This window comes from Bos javanicus, chromosome 2 (assembly GCF_032452875.1).
Source record: "Bos javanicus breed banteng chromosome 2, ARS-OSU_banteng_1.0, whole genome shotgun sequence".
Lineage (NCBI taxonomy): Eukaryota > Metazoa > Chordata > Mammalia > Artiodactyla > Bovidae > Bos > Bos javanicus.
The window spans coordinates 80820652-80843915 of NC_083869.1; the positions used below are offsets into that span (position 1 = coordinate 80820652).

A 23264-nucleotide genomic window follows, 5' to 3' on the forward strand; every position below is an offset into this window, starting at 1 on the left:
GCTAGTAGTGGCCCCAGCATTAAAGGAAGGAGGAGTGTGTAAACCATCAAGAAAAAGAAACGCAAAAAGGCAAAATGGATGTCTGAAAAGAAGAGAAGTGAAAGGCAAAGGGGAAAAGGAAAGATATTCCCACCTGAATGCAGAGTTCCAAAGAATAGCATGGAGAGATAAGAAAGCTTTCCTAAGTAAACAATGCAAAGAAATAGAGGAGAACAATAGAATGGGAAAGACTAGAGATCTCTTCAAGAAAATTAGAGATACCAAGGGAATATTTCATGAAAAGATGGGCACAGTAAAGGACAGAAATGGTATGGACTTAACAGAAGCAGAAGATATTTAGAAGAGGTAGCAAGAATACACAGAAGAACTATACAGAAAAGATCTTAATAATCTGGATAGCCATGGAAAGGTTATAACCATAACTTCTGGAAAGTGTGATCACTCACCAGGGTCAGACATCTTGGAGTGAGGTCAAGTGGGCTTTAGGAAGCCTCACTACAAACAAAGCTAGTGGAGGTGATGAAACTCCAGTTGAGCTATTTCAAATCCTAAAAGACGATGCTGTCAAAGTGCTGCACTCAATATGCCAGCAAATTTGGAAAACTCATTGGTGGCCACAGGACTGGAAAAAGTGTTTTCATTGCAATCCCAAAGAAGGGCAATGCCGAAGAATGTTCAAAATACCACACAATTGCACTCATTTCACATGATAGAAAGGTCATGCTCAAAATCTTCCAAGCTAGGCTTCAACAGTAAGGGAACAATGGACTTCCAGATGTTCAACTGGTTTTAGAAAAGGCAGAGGAACCAGAGATCAAATTGCCAACATCTGTTGGATCATCGAAAAAGCAAGAGAGTTCCAGAAAAACATCTACTTCTGCTTTATTGACTACACTAAAATCTTTGACTGTATGGTCACAACAAACTGTGGAAAATTCTTAAAGAGATGGGAGTACCAGACCACCTTACCTGCCTTCTCAGAAATCTGTATGCAGGATAAGAAGCAAATGTTAGAAATGGACATGGAACAACTGACTTTCAAAATTGGGAAAGGAGTACAGCAAGGGTGTATACCATCATCTTGCTTATTCAACTTATATGCAGAGTATATCATGTGAAATGCCAGACTGGATGAACCACAAGCTGGAATCATGATTTCCAGGAGAAATATCAATAACTTCAAATATGCAGATGACACCACCCATATGGCAGAGAGTGAAGAGGAACGAAAAAGCCTCTTGATGAAGGTGAAAGAGGAGAGTGAAAAAGCTGCCTTAAAACTCAACATTCAGAAAACTAAGATCATGGCATCAGGTCCCATCACTTCATGGTAAATAGATGGGAAACAATGGAAACAGTGGCATGTTTTATTTTGGAGGGGGGGTCCAAGATCGTTGCAGATGCTGACTCTAGCCATGAAATTAAAAGACACTTGCTCCTTAGAAGAAAAGCTATGACAAACCTAGACAATGTATTAAAAAGCAGAGACATTACTTCACTAACAAAGGTCCATATAGTCAAAGCTATGGTTTTACCAGTAGTCATGTGTTGATGACTCTGGATGTGAGAGTTGGACCATAAAGAAGGCTGAGCACCAAAGAATTGATGCTTTTGGACTGTGCTGGAGAAGACTCTTGAGAGTCCCTTGGACTGCAAGATCAAACCAGTCAATCCTAAAGGAAATCAACCCTGAATATTCACTGGAAGGACTGATGCTAAAGGTGAAGGTTCAATACTTTGGCCACCTGATGAGAAGAGCTGACTCACTGGAAAAGACTCTGATGCTGGGAAAGATAGAAGGCAGGGGCAGAAGGGGACGACAGAGGATGAGATGGTTGGATGGCATCACTGACTCAATGGATATGAGTTTGAGCTATGTCTAGGAGATGGTGAAGGACAGGGAAGACTGGTGTGCTGCAGTCCATGGGGTCTTAAAGAGTTGGACGTTGCTGAGCGACTGAACAACACCAACTTACTCAAAACCAGCAAACTGAACTTGAAACACCTCAAAGAACCAGGTTTTGGTCAAGATGTGTCTTGTCTCTTCAACCTCATGGTTAATAACCTGTTCATTCATTTGGGCACACGTAGTCAGAATAAAATGGCAAGCTACTCCAGTGTTCTTGCCTGGAGAATCCCAGGGATGGGGGAGCCTGGTGGGCTGCCGTCTATGGGGTCACATAGAGTTGGACATGACTGAAGTGACTTAGCAGTAGCAGCAGCAGTCAGAATAAGGATATTCTCCATCTTAAATGATTCAATATATCTGCAAAAAACAAATAAAAACCATACAATCTGCCAAAAATAAGGTGTATATATCTAATGGGAAAGAAAATATTTCAAAGGACATCATCAGTGATGTGAACCTGGTATTGTTAGACTTTAATACAAAGTGGTTGTATTTTCTATTTCAAAAACAAAAAAATGTGAAATTCTATACCAAGTATATCCAACATGTATATGTGTGCCTTATACACATAATACACATTGCACACACACACACACACACACACATCATTAAACATATGAAAAGATAATAAGTGGTGATTACGGGCATGGTGTCTGGAGTCAGCCTCGTAGGGTTCAAATCCTAATTCTTCCACTTACTGTTAGGCTTTGGGTGGTTTGCTTAACCTCCGTGTGCCTCAGTTTCCTTTTGTGTAAAATGAGAATTGTTAGCGTATCTAACCTCATAAGGTTGCATGCGTCTGTGCTAAGTTGCTTAGTCGTGTCTGACTCTTTGCGACACTATGGACTACAGCCTGCCAGCCTTCTCTGTCCATGGGATTCTCCAGGCAAGAATAGATTCTTGCCTGGATTGCCATGCCCTCCTCCAGAGGATCTTCCTGACCCAGGGATTGAACCCTTGTCTCGGCATCTCCTGCATTGCTAGGCCAATTCTTTAGCACCACCTGGGAAACCCTTTATAAGATTAGCAAGAGGATTAAATAGCTCCATGAATGTAAATATTACCATGGTACTTGCCACACAGGAAACACATGCTTTTGAAAATCCTGCCATCTTTTGACGACTAGAATGAGATTCTTTTTTTCTTTTTATCTTTGAGACTGGGATGTTATGTTGTGATGTTGGAGCAGGGGGCTTGTATTCCCTGATTTAAGGCACAAGACTCTCTGAGTTGGAATATACTAGAAACTGAGTGAAAAAACTCAAGCAAAATTTGTGTATGGGAGTTTGGTGAGTGAGCACTAGAAGTAAGGCAGGCGTGCCCCATTAGCAGAGTACAGTTTACCCAAGCAGGTAAAAGGGAAACAAGTAATGAAAAGAGTTAGTTTAGTGGTAGAAATACAACCTAGGCTTAGAAGTTTTGTTTCCTTTATTCTGCTTTCATGTAGTATTTCATTATTTTTATATAAAATGGAAGTTACCTGATTTCTACTGTCTGAACTAAATAAAAATTATGAAAACATATGAAACATATTAAAGTTTCCAATACTTTCTTCCTGTATATCTTGGTACGCTACACCGGATCCACATCTGCACCTAATTAAGTTTCACTAATCATTGCATGATAAATAGCACTGTTGAGGCATAATTACTGAGAAAAATTCAAAAGACTCTCCAGAACTTATGTGAAAATCCAATTCCTTTCTAAGCAACCCAGTATGTGGAAGACCTGAGGTATGTCTTTATTTTAAAGACCATGATTTATTTTCAAATTTCAATTTTATTTTAAAAGTCTCACTTTTTGCAAAGCCCAGCTCAAATTTGGAGGTAGGTTAGTTGTATATTTTTTGGTTTGTCTGTTTTTGGAATGACCTATTGTGCATTTTGTTGGGGGCCAGAGTGAGGTACTCCGCCCATGGCAAAGGTCATGAGGAAGGAGGCTCGACATATGCAAAGGCGGGATCGAGCCTCAGGAGTCCCCCTGGAAATCCTCGAGCGTCTACCCCCATAACCAGAGCCTGCCTACTTTACTACTTTGTGCTCTTACCTACACCTCTGACTTTACGGGGGGCTGTCCCCCACCACCTCTTTCGGAGAAGGAGTTAACCTAGAGCTCCAGTCAATAAAAACTCTTGGGTGTGACAAGAGTGTTTTAACCTACAAACTCCTCTGAAGGTTCTCTGGCCTGCCTGACAGGCTTGTCCGGCCACATGTGATCGCTCACAGCCTCCCAACCGTGAGAGGCACAAGATGCTTTAAACCTTCTAAAAACAGGTTCCTTAGAAAAGTTAGAAAACTATTAGTATAAGTATAATGGGCTAATTAGAAATTGTGTTGGTGAAGGGTTTTTCATTTGTTGAGCCAATGTTTGTTGCTAAGTCTCCATATCCCCTGCCCTTACACGCATTAATGAATATATAGAATTGACCTTTGATATTAATCACGTTAGACCTTAGGCTAAGTAAATTTTTTCCTTAACTAAAACCCACTACACCCTCACCCTGTAGGAGTGTAACTTTACTTGGGTGGCGTCTGTTTTGAGAATAATCAGCCCTGGAGAAATAAGTGTCCTGATTGACTGACCGCTGTCACAAGGAGAGGGTCGTAAATTGTCAGCAGGCCCCCCTGGCCAGAAGATGATGTAACACCCCTAAGACCTCTGTATACATTTGTGTGAAGCACCTGACTTTAATAAAAGTCAGGACTGCTGTCCCCACGTGACTTTTGTATAACATCTTAGTGTATAAAAACAGACTCTGGAAAATAAAGAATTGGGATCAGTTTCTCAAAATACTGGTCTCCCCATGTCTCTCTCTCCCTCTGGCTGAGTCTCCATCTGGAGCGCGGAACCCACCAAGCTTACTAATTTTGCCTGGGCTTCTAAGATCCGACCGGGGAGGCCTCAGTGTCTCCTCTCCTTCGGGAGAACGGAAGGACGCCTGCGGCCTACGTAAGTGGTGCAAGCTTCTTGTCTTGAAGTTTTATTGGTCCCCCGCGTAAACCAAGCTACTCAGCCTCTTTTCTCCACTGAATTTTCCTACTGAGCTATCCTTATTCTATTACTCTTTATATCTCTAATTAATATCTAATTGAAACTATCGTATCCTGACCCTCGCCGACGCCGTCTCTCCTTCGAGTACCCTGGATCAGCCGGGGCTGGTCCCCGGCAGCATTTGAAGTGGCATCATTATTTATTCATCTTGCTAAGTAACACTTAAAAGTGTTCAGCTTCAGTTTGCAGGCCTGACTATTTACCTGATGGCTCAGATGGTAAGGAGTCTACCTGCAATGTGGGAAGCCTGGGTTCAATCCCTGAGTTGGGGAAATCCCCTGGAGAAGGAAATGGCAACCCACTCCAGTATTCTTGCCTGGGAAATCTCATGGATGGCTAAAGTCAATGGGGTTGCAAAGTGTTGGACACAACTGAGCAACTTCATGTTCTTTCTTTCTATTGGCTGAGGGATGTGTGAGTCATAGACATGGTGTTTGTAGGCATAGATCGTTGCACAGACTGTGTTACAAATACTAGTCCTATTTACAATGGTACTTTTTAAGTTGTGTGAAATTTTTAAAAAGTACAAATTATTTTTTCTTGTTTAAGATAGGCAGATAAATACAAGAAGGAAATAACACGATTAAACTCTTTTATATTAAGACATAGATTTGCTAAAAATGCAAACATCAGCATATTTTTCTTGAAATTATGGAAGAGGAAAGAGGTGCGTTTCCCTAAATCAGGAGCTATATATTTCCCCCTCTCTCTGAAAAAAAATTCTGGGTGAAAGGAAGTGTTAAAGGAATGAGAGATGTCTCCTCTTCAGACCCCGCCCATCTATACAAACAGATGGCACGATGGCAGTTTTCAGAAGTGACAACCTTGTCTTCCTGGCAGAGAAGAGGCAATTTGAGGGAGGCAACACACTAACTACAGGTGACTTAGAATTAAGAAGGTTTCCTCATAAAGCCTTAGATCCAACTAAAACTTTGGATTTTCTGGACTAGAATCATTTTCTATTTTTGTTTGTGTGAGTGTGTGTTTTATTCTCTCCAAGAGTAAACTCACATTAGAAGTCAGTCCTAATTATGGTAAACACATTTACAGTTCTAAGGCAAGAGAGCAAAGGGAATCAGTAGAAAGAAAACACCCTGGGGGGAAGACTGAATGAACTCACGGTTCACTAAAATTTTGTGACTAATCAGCATCTTCTTTAGATATCCCACATATAATCCCAACTGATCCTTTTACTTGGTAGAAAATATTTGGAAACTTTCCAATTGCAACACAATCTTTTTTTCAATTGTTGACCAGTAGCAGTTTTAAGAAGAAATTATTTCAAAATCTTAAGACTTAGAGGTGTCCTAATTTTCCCTATTAAACTTATAACCCAAATGTACTGAAGTCACCAGGATCTAAGGCCTAATTCACTTATATGTATGGTGAAATCTAGCGCCAAGGAGCATCCTCAGCTACTGCCCTGCTTCAAATATTCATGATTCTCCACAGTCCAAAATGCATTAAAGGTGGGAATGATGCCAACGATACACAGTCTTCCTAGTGACAAGAAGCCTTCTTAGATCAAAGGAGCAAGATGTTAAAGACTTCAAACTAAACTGTCTTTGTGAGAGAGGCTCACAAAAGGGATGCCAAATCCCACACCCTGTTTTCAGTTACAGAACATCAATGAAATAAAGGAAAAAATAGATGCTCATTCATTTTTTCTTCTGAACTCTTTTTACTAAATGACTTTGCTTTTCTCCTTTCTTACCATTACAGTTAAACACAAGGATTGGATGCACAAAAACTGAAAAACATCATTAATTCTTTCAAAGACAAAATGAATGACTACTGAAGAATTAATAGCATTTAAGCCAATATGATTTTGCTAATGGGGGCTGTGTGTTGAGAATAATACAAGAGCAATGTTAAGACCAGTACAGGAGCCATAAAGCACATGCATGAAGTAAATATACATAATAATTTAGGTTGCCCCTTTATGTCATTTGTCATCCAGCTCCATGTGTTCTTACATCTGTGCTCCCTTGCTTGATTTAGTCTAATACCTTGGAAATGTTAGGCATGCAGCCAATTGCATCCTCAGCCATTCCTATGATCAGACCCAGCTATCAACTTGCTTTTTTCTTATATTAAATCAGGAATCAACCCCAGGGCTCTGAACTATTTCTGACTGACAGGACCAACAGAAAGTTCTAGGCTAATTACTTCTTAGGACTACTTTCCAGTGCAAAGAGTTGCTGCTGACCTACTTTGGACTTACTGAAATAATTTATCAGGTAAGATAATTAAGGGAATATAAAACTATTTCTAAAACCAAGCAAGTATCAGAAATATTTGTTGAAATCCTAAGTTAGTATTCCCAGTGCTATCAGATGGGGCTTTATTGCTTTACAATGAGTCAGTTTTATTATGTCTGACTTGGAAGCCCTTCTTTTTTTTTTATAAATTATACTTGGCAGAATGTATTTGAGAGTCTCTTTGATGTATAAATGTATTATTTTTTACTCTTTTTCAGCCTGTATATAAAGAGAAACAATCTTCTAAGCCCTTCTTTTCTTTGCCTCTTAACCCTTTACCCATAAATAGGCATGCACATCCCTTTGCACAGGTGTTCCATTATTTTTGAAGTCTATTCTAAGTAAAGGGATGCCTCAGTGTGAGAGTAGATTTAGCTGTGGTGTGGATCACTCACCATGTGGACTTTTAACTCTCTTTTGAAAGCATAACTGTTTCTTATATATAGGTAAATATCTATAACTGAAGAATCTTTTGTAGCAATGTTCTTTCTTTTCTGTTGAGAAAATCTGACCATTTTATATAGCCTTGATGTTTTCCATAAGAAAAAGAAAACAAGAAGAAAACCTTGAAAGGACACCATAGAACATAAGGGAGAGGTTGTATAAGCTTATAAATCATCTGTTTTTTCCAAAATAAAGGCATTAATATGTTATATTAATAGTACTATGATTTATCAATGTCATTCTTTGTTATTTTTTTATCCTATTCCTCTACTCTCCTTTCCCTTCCCCCATTTATTTTTTAAAATTTTCTTCCCCATGTCCAATGTAACTTGCTTCTTAACTCAAAAACTCATCTAACTATGAAAACAAGATCAGCTGATTGCATATTGGTTTTTTAATTCTAACAAAGATTTACCTTCATCTAGAAAATATCTGAACATCATTGAATAGCTAGATTTAGTCCTTATAGTAAAATGTAAATATTAATTTCCTAATTTAGGGTTAAAGAAAAATCAGGAATTAGTATTTCACATTTGTTTCAGTATTGCAGTTACAATAATATTATTTCTCAGTAGTATTTATTCACATCTTGTTATTACTTTGTAATGTAGAGTTGAGGAAACTTTATGCATAAAACTGTAGTTTAGTTAATGTCAAAGGAAAAGACAAAGCTAAACACTGACTTGTCATCATTGTTTCCACACAGCATACACAGTGTTTTATGTTTGTGAGAGGACCTGACTGTGGTTTCATCCAAAATCAATAGCACATCAAGCTCCCCTGATCCAGTTGACTAGTACTAGAATCAGATCACTCCCCTATTGCTTCCTATCTTACTTTATAGCCTTTTGCATTCCATGCCTATTTAATTTCATTTATTGGTTTCTTCTTGTGTCCTTCAGCTGTTTCCAATCTGCCCTTCATGGCCATAACTAAATACAATATGTTAACATACAAAGATATTTATGTAAATGAAAATCAATACGCTTCTCATTTCAGCACCATTCGTTCTTGCTTACACTGGACATTTTTAGTACATTTTATTTAAATGCGAACAACTTTTCATTCTTGCCGGGGAAGTATAATGATCTTCTTGGCTCCCTGCCCCTTGCATCCCTCTAATCTTCACAGCTATGGCCACTTAGCCCCATCTGGAGGTTCAGCTTTATTCTGCATTTTGGAACTAATCTTGTCTCTAGGCTGGGGGCGTACAAGATGTCCTAGCCAAAAGCTAACTGATTCATCCACCAGCAGCCTTGCTGCTGGCTTCATTCTGACCCTGTAACTTATTTCTGAGATCCAAGGGCTTGTCCCAGCCCTTTGTAGCCAAGACTTGGCTCTGTACACTAGTTCCAGTAGGTGGGTATCCAGTATCTGTCCTTGGTTCATTTTCCAGTTCCTTGATGATTGAGGTTCTGCTGTGCCCTTCTTCCTGTTCCCTTTGTAACTGAATTTCTTTTCCTAATTCCAGTAGCCATGGTTGTTGAATCTTTCTGATGCCACTTAACTTGCTCTAATCTCCTTGTTCTGTCTACCCACATACCACAGATCTGAGCTTTTGCTAGAACACCAGAGTGACACTGCTTGCCTGGACATTTTCCCACTGCCTGCTGCAGGCTTCTCTCTTGTCCCCAGCTCTAACCCTGCAGGTCTTGAGTCATTGGATCTAAGCTGCCTGCAATCTGTCCATCACATTATTCCAGACATGACAGGGGAGAAATATTTTAATTGCATCTTTGGTTGAATTGTTATGCTAACATCCTCGAGTTACTTTCACCTCATATGTTTATCTTGACCTGCCACTTAAACACTTTAAAACTCAATTTCCTCTTTGTAAAGTGATCATAATAGAATCTACTCCTAGGGTTATTATATAACTGAGAAATAAAGAATGCATACATATAGGTCAAGCCCATAGTAAATAATCAGTCATTTTAATCTGCTATTATTATATCATTTCTTAGATCTTTGCAGTTGTAAAGTGAAAACATGTCACTTAAAAGTGATCATTAGACAAGAATGGGGAATGGGAAATTCTTAAGAAAAAATTAGGGATCCATGTGAATTTGTTAAAAGTAGAATAGCTGATAGCAAGATATTTAATAGCATTAAAAATAAAGTTAAACTATAGATATAGTCATCAACAAACATTAATAACCAAGATATTTTAAAGATACATTTCCTATCAATGTGTCTTAATATATAATGACTAAAACTGCACAGAGCTTTAAAGTATTTCAGTCAGTTCAGTTCAGTCACTCAGTCCTGTCTGACTCAAAGCATTTAGAAGGAGAATAATTCTCTGAGTCAGTCATTTATCTTAGAGCAATATTTATACAACCATCTGGGGAGTTTTAATAAGCAAAGTTTTAAGTCCCACTTCTCTGAAATTCTGATTCATTAATTTTGACATGGAACTAAAGATGTGTTCCAAAAATTCCATAAGTAATCCTGATGATCAGCCAGGTTTGGGAACCAAAAATTCATCAGTCATTAAGATGTCCAGGAAATTATTAAGAACACATATGTTTGTTTACCTCAGGATGGTCAAACTAGTGCATAGACTCCCTGACTTGGCTCCTAGCTGACCACTGGCTAGAAATGTCTGACAGACATGAAAATCCTACTGATGCCAGCTTATATTAATGGGTGACTGTTTCACCTGGCTGGGTAATAGCAGTGCCTACTTGTAAGTACTTTGTTAATTTACCTTAAGAATCTCAGTTTGCTCAGTTGGAATCCTCAGTTTAATCTACATTAAAAATACTCTAAATTGTTTCAGGTACAGATTGTTTCATTTTTGTCAAAATTGTCTTGCCTTAATTTTTCCTGTTTCTTAGCTAAATTCCCTCCACCCACAAAATGTTTCATCAAAATGATTGTGCTTTTTCCCCCCAACTCTACCAAGGTATAATTGGTATATAACATTGCAAATGTTAAGGTGTACAATGTGTATATTGCAATGTGATCACCACTATAGTGTTAGCTAACACTTCCATCACCTCACATAATTACCAGTTATTTTTTATGTGTGGTGAGAACATTTAAGATGTACTCCCTTACCTACTTTGATCAAAATGATTGTTAACTGCTCTAGGCAAACACACACACAAAAATGAAAGGGCTCCTGTTTGCTTTCCTGAAAGGTATGCGTATAAAAGTTGTATATTAAGAGAGAGAGATAGAAAGAAAGATTGCCTCTTTCTACTATTATGCCACACAAAAACCTTTGGGTTGTTCACTGTGGGTATGAGATCTGGGTAGGGCCAATACACGTGGCCCCTGGAGAAGGAAATGGTAACCTACTCCAGTATGAGAGTGGATGCCCTAGAAGGCAGACCCATTTAAAATAATGAATATTCAAAATCTGTTCAGTGTATCTTTAAAGGAGAAGCTGAGTAACACCTGGGTGAAGGGAGTAGTTGATCCTAGACAGTGGCTCAGAAACCATTCCTTGCTCTAACAGCTCCCTAATTCAGCTATGGGTGCGCATATATATACCTTTAAATAAAATCTCTGCGGTTACCCAGATACACCATCTTGGAGCAGATTAGCAATTATCCATTGTTTCTTGACCATGCTTCTTGAGAGGTGTTCTGGTAAATACACTTTTTCTCTCCATCTCTTAACATTGACAGTATTTGGGAGTCTCAGTGATATCTTACTGTATCTTATCAAGTAATTCCCTAGACAGCTGTTTGGCTGACCCAACTCTTAGTTCAGCTGCAGAAATTCTTTCCTGTTATTGTAGCCCTCATCTTTCCTAGTTGAGAACTGGATTTTAAAAAATGCTGAAAATGTCTTCTTTTAGGAAATAATTGATACAGCAAAAATAAATTATTTACCATTATTTTGTTTAAAAGAATAAAACAGCACATTACCAGACATCCTCAGCATCTTCATCACATTCTGCACCAAATTGGCAAATATCACAGGTGGATGTCTCCTTTTGACTGGTTTCTCCTGAGCCTTCATGGACTAGGATAGAAAAAACGGAATGAAAAGAATTCAGATAAGTGAGCATAATATCAACTCCCAGACTATTTTATATGAAAGCTGCTACTTTTCCAATGGACATTTTTGCAATTGGAGCTCCATTAAGATTGTCATATTCGACTCTCTTCTTCCCTAAATTTGAAGAAAACAATGATATGCTAGTTACTGAAATGTAGTGAATAATTCTTTTTACCAGAAAAATAAAAAAAACAATAGAGTTTATTGGATTTATTAAAATTGGTTGCTTAATAAATCATATGAAAGAATTAATTAAAAATAATTTAAATTGGATGGTATCACTGACTCAATGGACATGATGTTGTGTAAGCCCCAGGAGATGGTGAAGGACAGGGAAGCCTGGCATGCTGTAGTACATGGGGTCACAAAGAGTTGGACTTGACTGAGTGACTGAACAACAACAAAATTGTTACTGGCCTAGAGGAAAAATCTATAAGAGGAAAAGTCTATAAGAAACATTTAAAATTTTCTCAGTCCTAAATTATAAACTTTTTTCATTAAAAGGCTTTAATATATAATTTATAAAATTTAGGTGGGCAGCTTTGACTTTTTAGATATGTCTTTTAGCCCCCTCAAGATGTAAAAAGTACTTATAAGGAAAAATATATTAATTATAAATTTTAGAAAACACATTTTAATTGGTTTTTACACTACTTTATTGAATCTTACATAAATGTTGCACAGAGCCCATCATAGTGATTTCTTCTATAAGGGCTATGAGCGTATATTTTATTTAAAAATATATACTTGTCATTGATGATAGTTATTCATATTGGCTTAGACCATAAATTACAAGTGTAAAAATATGCTGTATACAATCTACTTATAAAATTAAGCTTTCAAAATTAGGAAACAATAGTGTAAATCAATTTTAAAAATTTAGTATTTGAGTTCAAGAAATAAAAATCTGAGCAACCCTTTTAGATGAAGATTACTATTTGTGAATTAAAAAATATGTAGTTGACAGCAAAAATAGCTTTGCTTATAGATGAAAAACTGCAACAACTTAACAACTGCATAGATAATATTATTCCATGGAAAGATTATATACTTAAAAACATGTTTAAATCCAAAGATCCTTAAAAAGTGCATTTTTGCAAAAGGTTATGCATTTTCAATAGAAAAAGAATATAAACAATTAAGTATGGCATTGGCTTCTAGCATTATGAACCCTAGTAAGGTAACATTTTTAACAAAGACATCATTTATTAAAGTGCACCCTGAACCTAACATATTCAACCTTACTTATTTAATATGATATTTTCATAATTTATTCTTTGTCTATTAACATGAGAGTTATTGATAGTTACAAAAGCAAAGCTCTTTATTCCTTATTTTCCAATTTACTGCTCTGCAAATAAATGATTTGACTTACCAGAATAACAACAACAACAAAACAAAACCATCATTTAGAGTTGTGTTTTACAGTTTTTCCAGGAAAGATAGATTTATTTTTTCCAAAGCAACATTTTTCCCCCGTACTTGATTTACACTGCACTTTAAAAAAGTTATGAATTAAACAGATCAACTTCAATAGCAAGAGTACTGATGTTATAGTTTTTAAATTGAAGTCTAAAAAAATGGTGTTCCTCCCCAGAAAGAAAGAGGAATTCTAGACTCTGCTAAAATAGACAGCACTTATTATCCACTCTATTACATTAATAGAGGCGAGACCATTAGAGTGGACTATGGGGATAAGAAGGAAGCTGGGGCCTCACCTCAGGGGAGCCTGAACAGCTGAGGCCCATCTCTTTATTACTTTCTTATTATTAATGCAACACAGAAACTGCTAATGGGAGAGAGCCTTTTAGTGTTAGCAAGATTAGCAGCTTCTAGACTAAAACTTCCCATCACTCAGGAAACATACTAACACATGGGAAGGTCCTTAATGAACAGTTATAGCCACTTATGGGCAGCCCCATCTTCTTTCACAGCAGGGATCCTTGGTTAAGGGATCTACTGAAAGTAATCCAGGTGATGAATCGTGCTAACTCAGCGGAACTAATAATAATATTTCTATTGGAAGTCACATTATATTTCTATAAAAGGGCAGTTACTGGTAGACTTGAGATGTTTGGAAATTCTCCCACATGGAGAAGTAAGCCCAGAAGCAGCAGTAGTAAAATCTCTCTCAACAAATATTCTGGGAATAAAATGTGAAGCAATCACAATGAAAAATAAAGTAAAATATTTCCATGCTTTCTGAAGCACAGATTTGCACCTTTGTAATAAACAAATCAGCACCCAGCTTTCATTTAACACTATAGACCAATGATTCTTAAATAGGGTTGGGCTCAGAACCTCTGGTAGATTTGATTTGTTAATTTACACATTGTTTTTTTAGAGGAGCTGCTATCTTATCTTAGGTTGCTCTATCATGTCAAACTCTTTGCCATCCCTTAGACTGTAAGGGCTCTAGGCTCCTCTGTCTAAGGGATTTCTCAGGCAAGAATACTGGAGTGGTTTGCCATTTCCTTCTCCAGGGGATCTTTCTGACCCAGCGACTGAACTCAAGTCTCCTGCATGGCAGGCCGGTTCTTCACCACTAAGCCACCACAGAAGCACTCGGGGTGCTATGGCCATAGACTATGTATTGTTTTTTAGATAAATGCATTGAGATATCCTCAGAGGTACTGAATCTGTAGGCCTGAGGCTTGGAAATATATATAAATATATATACATACACACACACACACACATACATACTCTTAACAACTTGCTCCTAAGCATCTCTGCCTAAACAATACTGAGAAGACTTCCTCTGTCTCAAGCATCCTCCTCTTGCAGTGAATGTCTGGCTCAGGACTTCTGTCACTTTAAAGTGCACAGGAAGCACCTGGAGGTTTTGTTAAAATAAAGATTCTGATTCAGTAAATATGAGGTGTATCCTGAGGTTCTAAATTTCTTACAGGCTCCCAGAAACTGCTGCTGCTGGTCCACAGACCACATTTTGAGTAGCAAGGATAGTATTTTTCCAACCACAATTCACAATGTATTAGTGGGTAGGGAAATAGAGTTAGTGGGTCACTATCAGCATTTTTGCAAACATTTTTGTAAACATGAAGCAGAAGGTATGGGGACAGAAAACACAGACCGCATCTTATTTAGCAAGTATAGTATTTATTTTATAACACTATTTTCGTTATACATATGATATCCAACCAGAGCTGCAACGTAAATTTCATTTCTTTCTAAAGGTCACAGTCACAAAAGCTTGAAAGTATTGAATTAGCACATGCTAGATCCTTGGAAATCATGTGTTGAACTGTACTGTTTCTTTTTCCTGTTCTTTTCAAAGTATAAAAAACAGGAAGAATTGGTGCTTAATTATTTGCATTCATTTGCTGATTATGCAGGAATGAGATTCATTTATACTAAAGTCTTATTTTAAACATACATTTGTATTTTAAACCTTTTATTTTGAGTTGTAAAGTAAAACAATTATTTCCCTTTATTCTATAAAACACTGGAGGAGGGCATGGCAACCCACTCCAGTATTCTTGCCTAGAGAATCCCATGGAGAGAGGAGACTGGCAGGCTGTGGTCCATGGGGTCACAAAGAGTCAGATACAACTGAAGTGAATAAACACAGCACACAGTTTACAAAAGGTTAGGTTTCAGCCCATGATTGAGGGAAATTTGAGGAGTAAGGGAGGTGGAGCTCCTGAAAGCATATTTTATATAACTGTGTGGTTTAGTTGCTAAATTGTGTCCAACTCTTTGCAACCCCCATGGACTGTAGCCCACTATGCTCCTCTGTCCATGGGATTTTCCAGACAAGAATACTGGAGTGGGTTGCCATTTCCTCCTCCAGGAGATCTTCCTGACCCAGGGATTGAACCCTGGTCTCCTGTTCCTGATTGCTGCAGGCAAACTCCTGCATTGCAGGCGAATTCTTTGCCAACTGAACCACCAGGGAAGGCCATTTTATGGTTTTTAAATATATTTTATATATGCTACCCTACCCTGGTGGCTCAGACAGTAAAGTGTCTGCCTACAATGCGGGAGATGTGGGTTCAGTCCCTGGGTTGGGAAGATCCCCTGGAGAAGGAAATGGCAACCCATTCCAGTACTCTTGCCTGGAAAATCCCATGGATGGAGGAGCCTGGTAGGCTACAGTCCATGGGGTTGCAAAGAGTTGGACATGACTGAGTGACTTCACTATGCTATGCTATAGTTATAACTGATTTAATTAATTCCTATAAGAGTATTCTGGATTGGAACATTATAAGAGATGATCAAATTACCTCTCTCCTAAATTCTCCCTGCCCTCATAGTTTCATCTGGAAATTGTTACCAAAATTCCTTTATCATGACCCTGTTCTGGCCCGACTCAGCTTCTCACAGTGGATGTGCCCGCCTATTAGTCCAGTTCTCTTATGAACTCACTATAATGCCTCTGTGCCTCTTATAATATTCCTAACTTATTTCTTTTTTTTTTTTTGATTCTTTAAATCAGAATTTCAAGCTTTTTAAAATTTTATTTTTAATTGGAGGATAATGACAATATCGTGTTGGTTTCTGCCATCCATCAACTTGAATCAGCCATATGTATACATATGTCTCCTCCCTCTTGAACCTCTCTCCCCATCCCATTCTTCTAAAAAATATGGAATTTTTCACATGCACAGGGGTAATGCTAATCTTTTTATCATTCCAATTTTAGTATATGTGCTGCTGAAGTGAGCACACTATGTTATACTATTTCTGAAAATATGAAATATTAATGTTCAAACACAGTTATTCAATGTCATTTATTTGATTCAAAATTTCAATAAATTTTACATTCAGTGAAATGCTCATGTCTTTCAATCAATATTGAGGAACACATGCCAAGGACCAACTCAATCATTCCAGAAAGTTTGATTTTTCCGACTTTTCAGCCATTTCTCTACCACTGTTCTGTCTTTCTATATAAGCCAATCAGTAACCTGATCTGTCACCACAGATGAACTATTCTGGAATATCACATCAAAGGAATCATACACTATGTAATTATTGTGTTCAGTTTCTACCAGTTAAAACATCATAGTTTTAAGATGAATTCAGGTAGTTGCCCATATCAGTAGTTTATTTCTGTTACTTAGTATTCAGTTGAGTGAATATACCACAGTTTATTTTTCCATTCTCTTGTCCAAGGACATCTGGTTGTTTTCAGTTACTGGCTGGAAACAATAACTATGAATAAAGCTGTTACAAATATTCTTGTAAAAGATATTTTGTGTACATGAGTTACTTCTCTCAGACGAATACCTCACAGTGGGATTCTGATATTCAGATAGCCACACCAGCTTTCGTTTGCTTATTGTTTCTATCATTTTTTTTTTTTTTACTTTCAACCTGTTAGCTTATGTCTAAAGTGTGTTTCCTGTAAACAACATAAAGTAGAATCTCACTGTCTAAAAATTTTATTTATTGTTAATTTTGACTGTGCTGGGTCTTCCTTGCTGAGCGTGGACGTTCTGTAGTTGTGGCAAGTGGACGTTCCTCTAATTGCAGTGCAGAGGCTTCTCATTGCAGTGGCTTCTCTTGTTGCAGAACACAGGCTCTAGGGTGCTCAGGCTTCAGTAGTTCTGGCTCATGGGCCCTATAGTTCGGGTCGTAGTTGTGGTGCATGGGCTCAGGTGCCCCAGAGCAAGTGGAGTCTTCCTAGACCAGGAATCAAACCCATGTTCCCTGCTTTGGCAGGAGAATTCTCAACCACTGGACCACCAGAGAAATCCAGATCTCACTTTTTTTTTTATCTAGTCTGAATATTTCTACATTTAATCAGGGTATTTAGTCCGTTTACTTACTGTAATTATTAATGTGTTTGGTTTTAAATCTCCCAACTTGGTGTTTGATTCAACATTTTTTTGTTTAATTCTTGAGTTGCAGAAATTTTTAATATATTTTGAGTACAAATTTTAGTCAGATACAATGTTTTGAGACATATTTTCCCAGTCTATTTTCTTGAATGTATTTTTTGTGTGTGTGGATGTGCAGACATTTTATTTTGATGAAATTATTTTTTATTTTTATGATTTGTCTTTTTTGTGTTATTTCTAAAAAGTCTTCTACTCAAAACTCATATGATATTCTTCTGTGCTTTATTCTATTCTCTATGTGTATTGATTTTTAAATTTTACTTTACGTTTAAGTTTGTGATCTATCTAAAATTGGATTTTGTGCATGATGTGAAGCAGAGATTAAGATTCTTTGTTCTTCCCATGCAGAGATGATTTTTCTCTCTTGATCTGTCAATGTGTTGAAATATATTAATTGATTTCCATAGGTTAAAACAACCTTGCATTTTGAAGCTAAGTCAAACTTGATCATGGTATATAACCTTTTGCATATACTGCTGGATTACTTTTGCTTGTATTTTGGTAAGCATTTTTGTGTCTGTGGCTCATAAGACATGCAGATTGTAATTTTCTTTTCTTGTATTGTTCTTGTTTTGTTTTAGTATTAGGGTTAAAATGGCCTCATGATATGAGTCGGGAAGTATTTCCACTTCCTCTATTTTATGAAAGAGTTTGTGGAAGATTATTATTTCATTGTTTATACAAGGCTATTTAAATTTTCAGGCTTCCCTCATGGCTCTGGAAAAGGAAATGGCAACTCCAGTGTTCTTGCCTGGAGAATTCCATGGATGGAGGAACCTGACAGGCTACAGTCGCAAAGAGTCAGACACAACTGAGTGACTCACACACACACACACACACACACACACAAACACACATAGCTCACTTGGTAAAGAATCTGTATGCAATACAGGAAACCCTGGTTCAATTCCTGGGTTGGGAAGATCCGCTGGAGAAAGGATAAGACCCACTCTAGTCTGTTTTATTGCTTCCTTTTCATTTTTATTATTTTCTTTATGCTACTTTCTTAAAATGGAAGAAGTGCTTGATTTTATACCATTCTTATTTTCTAATACAGGTATTTACATCTGTACATTTTCTTCTAAAGACTTTTTTTGTGAAAAATATAAATTGTAATATCCTTTGAGATTTCTTCTTAGACCCAGGGATTATTTAGTAGTGCATTTTTTAACCTCCAAATATTTGTGAGTTTTCAAAGGTATATTATTTTTATTTATCTTTAACTTAAATATCCAAAATTCACTTAAATGAGAATCATTTAAAATATACAAAAGAGCTGTGTGGTCTTAAGGACACAGAGAAATGTAGAAAAGAGTCACTCCAGGTTTTAAAATTAAATGAAAAATAACAAGCATAATACAGGGTTTCATTAAATTCAAAGGATTTTAGAATTAGGTAGGAAGACTTTTAGACCTTTTTACCCAACCCCCATCCCCTCAATGCAAAATTCAATCAAATGATCAACCTGGATGAGAGTTGAAATAAAAAGTAGATTTGTGTGAGCTACAAGAATAAATTGTTTTGAAGTGCTGAAAAGTCTGAAGTATTGAAAAGAGCTCAGCCTGATTGTCCAGGCTTTGAAATAAATCTCTCTGGAGTTTGACAAGTCTATGTCTGGTGTTCAAGATGTTATATATATACTAAAAAAATCCATCCAGAGTGATCTATCCATCGTGGTTAGAGAAAATATTCTGTTTAATTTAAATCCTTTATGGCCCAGAATATGATCTGTCTTTTTGACTATTCCATGTGCATCTTAGGATTTGTAACCTCTTATGGGGAGTGATTTTCTATAAATATTAATTAGCTTAAGTTGATGGTCCAAATCATCCATAACTCTTTTGATTTTTTTGCTTAATTGTTCTATTACTGAGAAAGGTGTGTTAAAATCTCTACTGGTGACAGTAAAATTGTTTCCATTTCTCTTTTGTTATTTTGTTTCATCTTATATTTGGGAGCTCTGATATTGGGTGTATAAACATTTAGTAGTCTACGTCTTCTTTTATGAGTGACTGTTTAGCATTATGAAATGCCCTCTTTTACTCTGGTTACTCTATTCATCTTGAAGTCTACTTTGTTCTGATATTCAGAGAAACACACCAGCTTTCTTTCACTTATTGTTTCTTTTTACTTTTAATCTGTTCATTCATTTATGTTTAAAGTGTGTTCCCTGTAAACAACATACAGTTGGATCTTGCTTTTCTATATAGTCTGAATACATCTGCATTTACTTAGGGTATTTAGTCCCTTTATTGTAATTACTGAAATGTTTGGTTTTAAGTCTACCAATGTGATGTGTGATTCATATTTAGCCAATCTTCAATCTTTTTGTATTCCTCTGTTCCCTTTTCTGTCTTTTTTTTTCTGGTGAAGCAAATATTTTATGGTATTTATTTCATCTTACCTCTTCTAATAATTAGTTTGTTATATTTTTTGGTTATTGTATTGGTGTCTGCTTTAATGATTGCAATACCCAACTTTAAATTGTAATCTATTACTTCATGAACATATTTTCAACTTTATAATTATATGCTTATCATAATTTATCTTTTGCATTCTTATTATCATATATCATACTTCTACCTGTGCTACAGCAACTCATGTTCCTTTTAAAAATTAGTTTTACTTTAAACATCCATCCTACTCTAATTTCATAGGCAAAAAGCCAGAAATGTCAGTGCTAATGGAGACTCCTGCCTGTCATCGTTAAATGATTATTTGACTTCTGATTCACATCTTTACTTTTGAAGACTTGTCTATAGTCTTACATTCCCCATGGAAGACATTATAGGCATATGACACTTATTGTAGATTGAATTATTTTCCCTATAAAAGGACTATACATTCCTCTCCATGGCCATATGATTTGAAGTTCCATGACATCACTCACAGGCTTATGACTTGCTTTTGTTGTTGAAATGTTGGTGGAAGTGAGAATCTATATGAAAGCCAACATATGAATTTCTACTTTGTTGCTTGTCCCCTTTGCATAAAAAAGACATATTCCAGAATAGGAGCTGCTTCTTCAACCAGTCCCTGAATGAGAAGATAAACAGAGCAGGACCAGGACTGACCATAGCTATGGGAGCAAGAATTATGCCACTCACTGATGTTATAAGCCTCTGAGGTTGTGAGGTCATTTGTAACCATAGCTTTACCTAGTGAAAGATTGCTAATATGACCTGAATTAATGTTATCAATAAATTCTAAGGCAACATTTTTCGTATCATTTTCCACACCTCAGATTTTGGGAGCATTACTGTACAATTTTGATCTGCTTTTCAGTTCAGTTCAGTTGCTCAGTCATTTTTTTTTTTTTTTTTCAGTTGCTCAGTCATGTCTGACTCTTTGCGACCCCATGAATCACAGCATGCCAGGCCTCCCTGTCCATCACCAACTCCCAGAGTTTACCCAAACTCATGTGCATTGAGTCGGTGATGCCATCCAGCCATCTCAGCCTCTGTCGTCCCCTTTTCCTCCTGCCCCCAATCCTTCCCAGCATCAGGGTCTTTTCCAATGAGTCAACTCTTTGCATGAGGTGGCCAAAGTATTGGAGTTTCAGCCTCAGCATGAGTCCTTCCAATGAACACCCAGGACTGGTCTCCTTTAGGATGGAGTGGCTGGATCTCCTTGCAGTCCAAGGGACTCTCAAGAGTCTTCTCCAACACCACAGTTCAAAAGCATCAATTCTTCGGCTCTCAGCTTTCTTCACAGTTCAACTCTCACATCCATACATGACCACTGGGAAAACCATAGCCTTGACTAGACGGACCTTTGTTGGCAAAGTAATATCTCTTTTAGTCATCTCTAAATCTCCCTTTGAACTTCTATTTCTTTTCCATACCTGCATAGATTCTGCAATAGTTAAGGCATATTTATTTTATTATATTTTCCTTGCATGTTACCATACCACTGCGTATCCCAGTCTATTCACTCTTCCCACTTTCTTCTCCATTTGACTCTAGTACATCACTTTGACAGATATATAATTTGTTCCACTTAAATTAGTCATGGTATACACATTAAACCTAATAAACACAGTAAAGAGAGCCATAAACAAAACAAAAAGACAATCTATAGAATGATAGAAATTGTGGAAATTAATATCCAAAATATACAAAAACTTATACAGTTCAATAACAACAACAACAAAAACACGCAACCCAATCAGAAAATCAGCAGAGGACCTAAATAGAAATTTCTCCAAAGGTGACAAACAGATGGCCAACAGGCACATGTAAAGATGCTCAATATCACTAATTATTAGAGAAATGCAAATCAAAACTACAATGAGTTTTCTTTACCTTTACACTGGTCAGAATGGCCATCATCAAAAAGTCTACAAGTAACAGATGCTGGAGAGGGTATGGAGAAAACAGAAATAGATTCACAGACATAGAAAACAAACTTATGATTACCTAAGAGGTAAGGCAGGAGGGATAAATTAGAAATTTGGGACTAAGAGATATAAAAACTACTACATATAAAATAGATAACAAGGACCTATTGTGTAGCACAGGGAACTATATTCAATATCTTATATAACCCATGATCAGAAATAATCTGAAAAACATATATATATGTATATATATATATATATATAACTGAGTCACTTTTTGTACACCTGAAAATTGTAAATCAATTGTACTTCAGCTAAAAAAAAGGAAAAACCCACAAAAAACATAGTATAAATATGCATAAATAGAAACCTCCACGTGCATCAATTCTGAAATAAAGGGGTCCCTGAAACAATCATAATGCATCAATAGAAAGAGTGAGATTTCTAAGCTTAAATATGATTCATAGATATTGGTTCTATACTCATTTAAATTATTAAAAAGTTTAAAAAATTACACACATTTTATATATATCTTAATCTGAAGTTTTCAAAATTTAGAATGCATTTTTTTCTTTGTATTTTAGAGTCAACATTAATCTAGTAGTCAGTGCTCTTTGTTTTTGTTTTTTAAATAGATGACAAAGTTATCATGCCTTGGTAGGCATGTAATTTTTTCCACTTTATTTACATAGATAAAGGATTTGTCAGTGATACCATTCAATGTTATCTGTTGTAACTAAAATTACTTTATCAAATTGTAAACAGTGATTTTTCTTTCTGAATTACTTGCATAAATTTCTATCTCATTATCACCAAAAAGCTGAACTTTTGAGTTTATCCTCCAATGAAGGAAAAATGTTCTTTCTTTCTTTAAGAGCAATAGAAACAAATCAAAACCCTCCATTCCATTTTTTAATTTGTACAGTTTTGTCTGTTTTGCTTTTTGTATGGCAGTTTTACCTCTCACTTGCCTCTCCCACATGTAAGTTGAATTTAAATGATGGAAGCTGCTGACAGTTTCTAGAGGCTCAGACAATTCTAAGCTGTTGTTTATGAGCCATAGTCATGTTCTCTTTTACATTTTCTAACATTTCCCTAGAAACCTCAATGTCTTTAAAGAAAAATAAGAAATACTTTTTTAAATTCATGTTATAATGTGTTGATATTGTCATATGAATAATAAATACACAGTTATCATATTATTGAAATACTAAAACAAGAGGAGAAACATTTTGGTCTCCTATTTACAAAACTAGCACAGATTAATTCTGTGTGGGTATCAGGGCCATAATGCAGTAAGATGTATTCAGATTTGGGGAAGGAAATTCATTATCTTTGCTTCTTTTTAATTAAAAGAAGTACAAATCCACTGATAATTT

General features: G+C 36.5%; 1 protein-coding gene and 1 pseudogene across 1 annotated transcript in view; both read right to left on the minus strand.

Annotated features, from left to right (window-relative positions):
- Positions 1-23264, minus strand: part of TMEFF2 (transmembrane protein with EGF like and two follistatin like domains 2) — a 284699-nt gene that overhangs the window by 117254 nt on the left and 144181 nt on the right. The window contains exon 5 of the mRNA XM_061440654.1: positions 11547-11643. Coding sequence (XP_061296638.1) covers positions 11547-11643 — 97 coding nt within the window. The remainder of the gene's footprint in view (positions 1-11546; positions 11644-23264) is intronic.
- Positions 16283-16369, minus strand: LOC133236104 (U6 spliceosomal RNA; annotated as a pseudogene).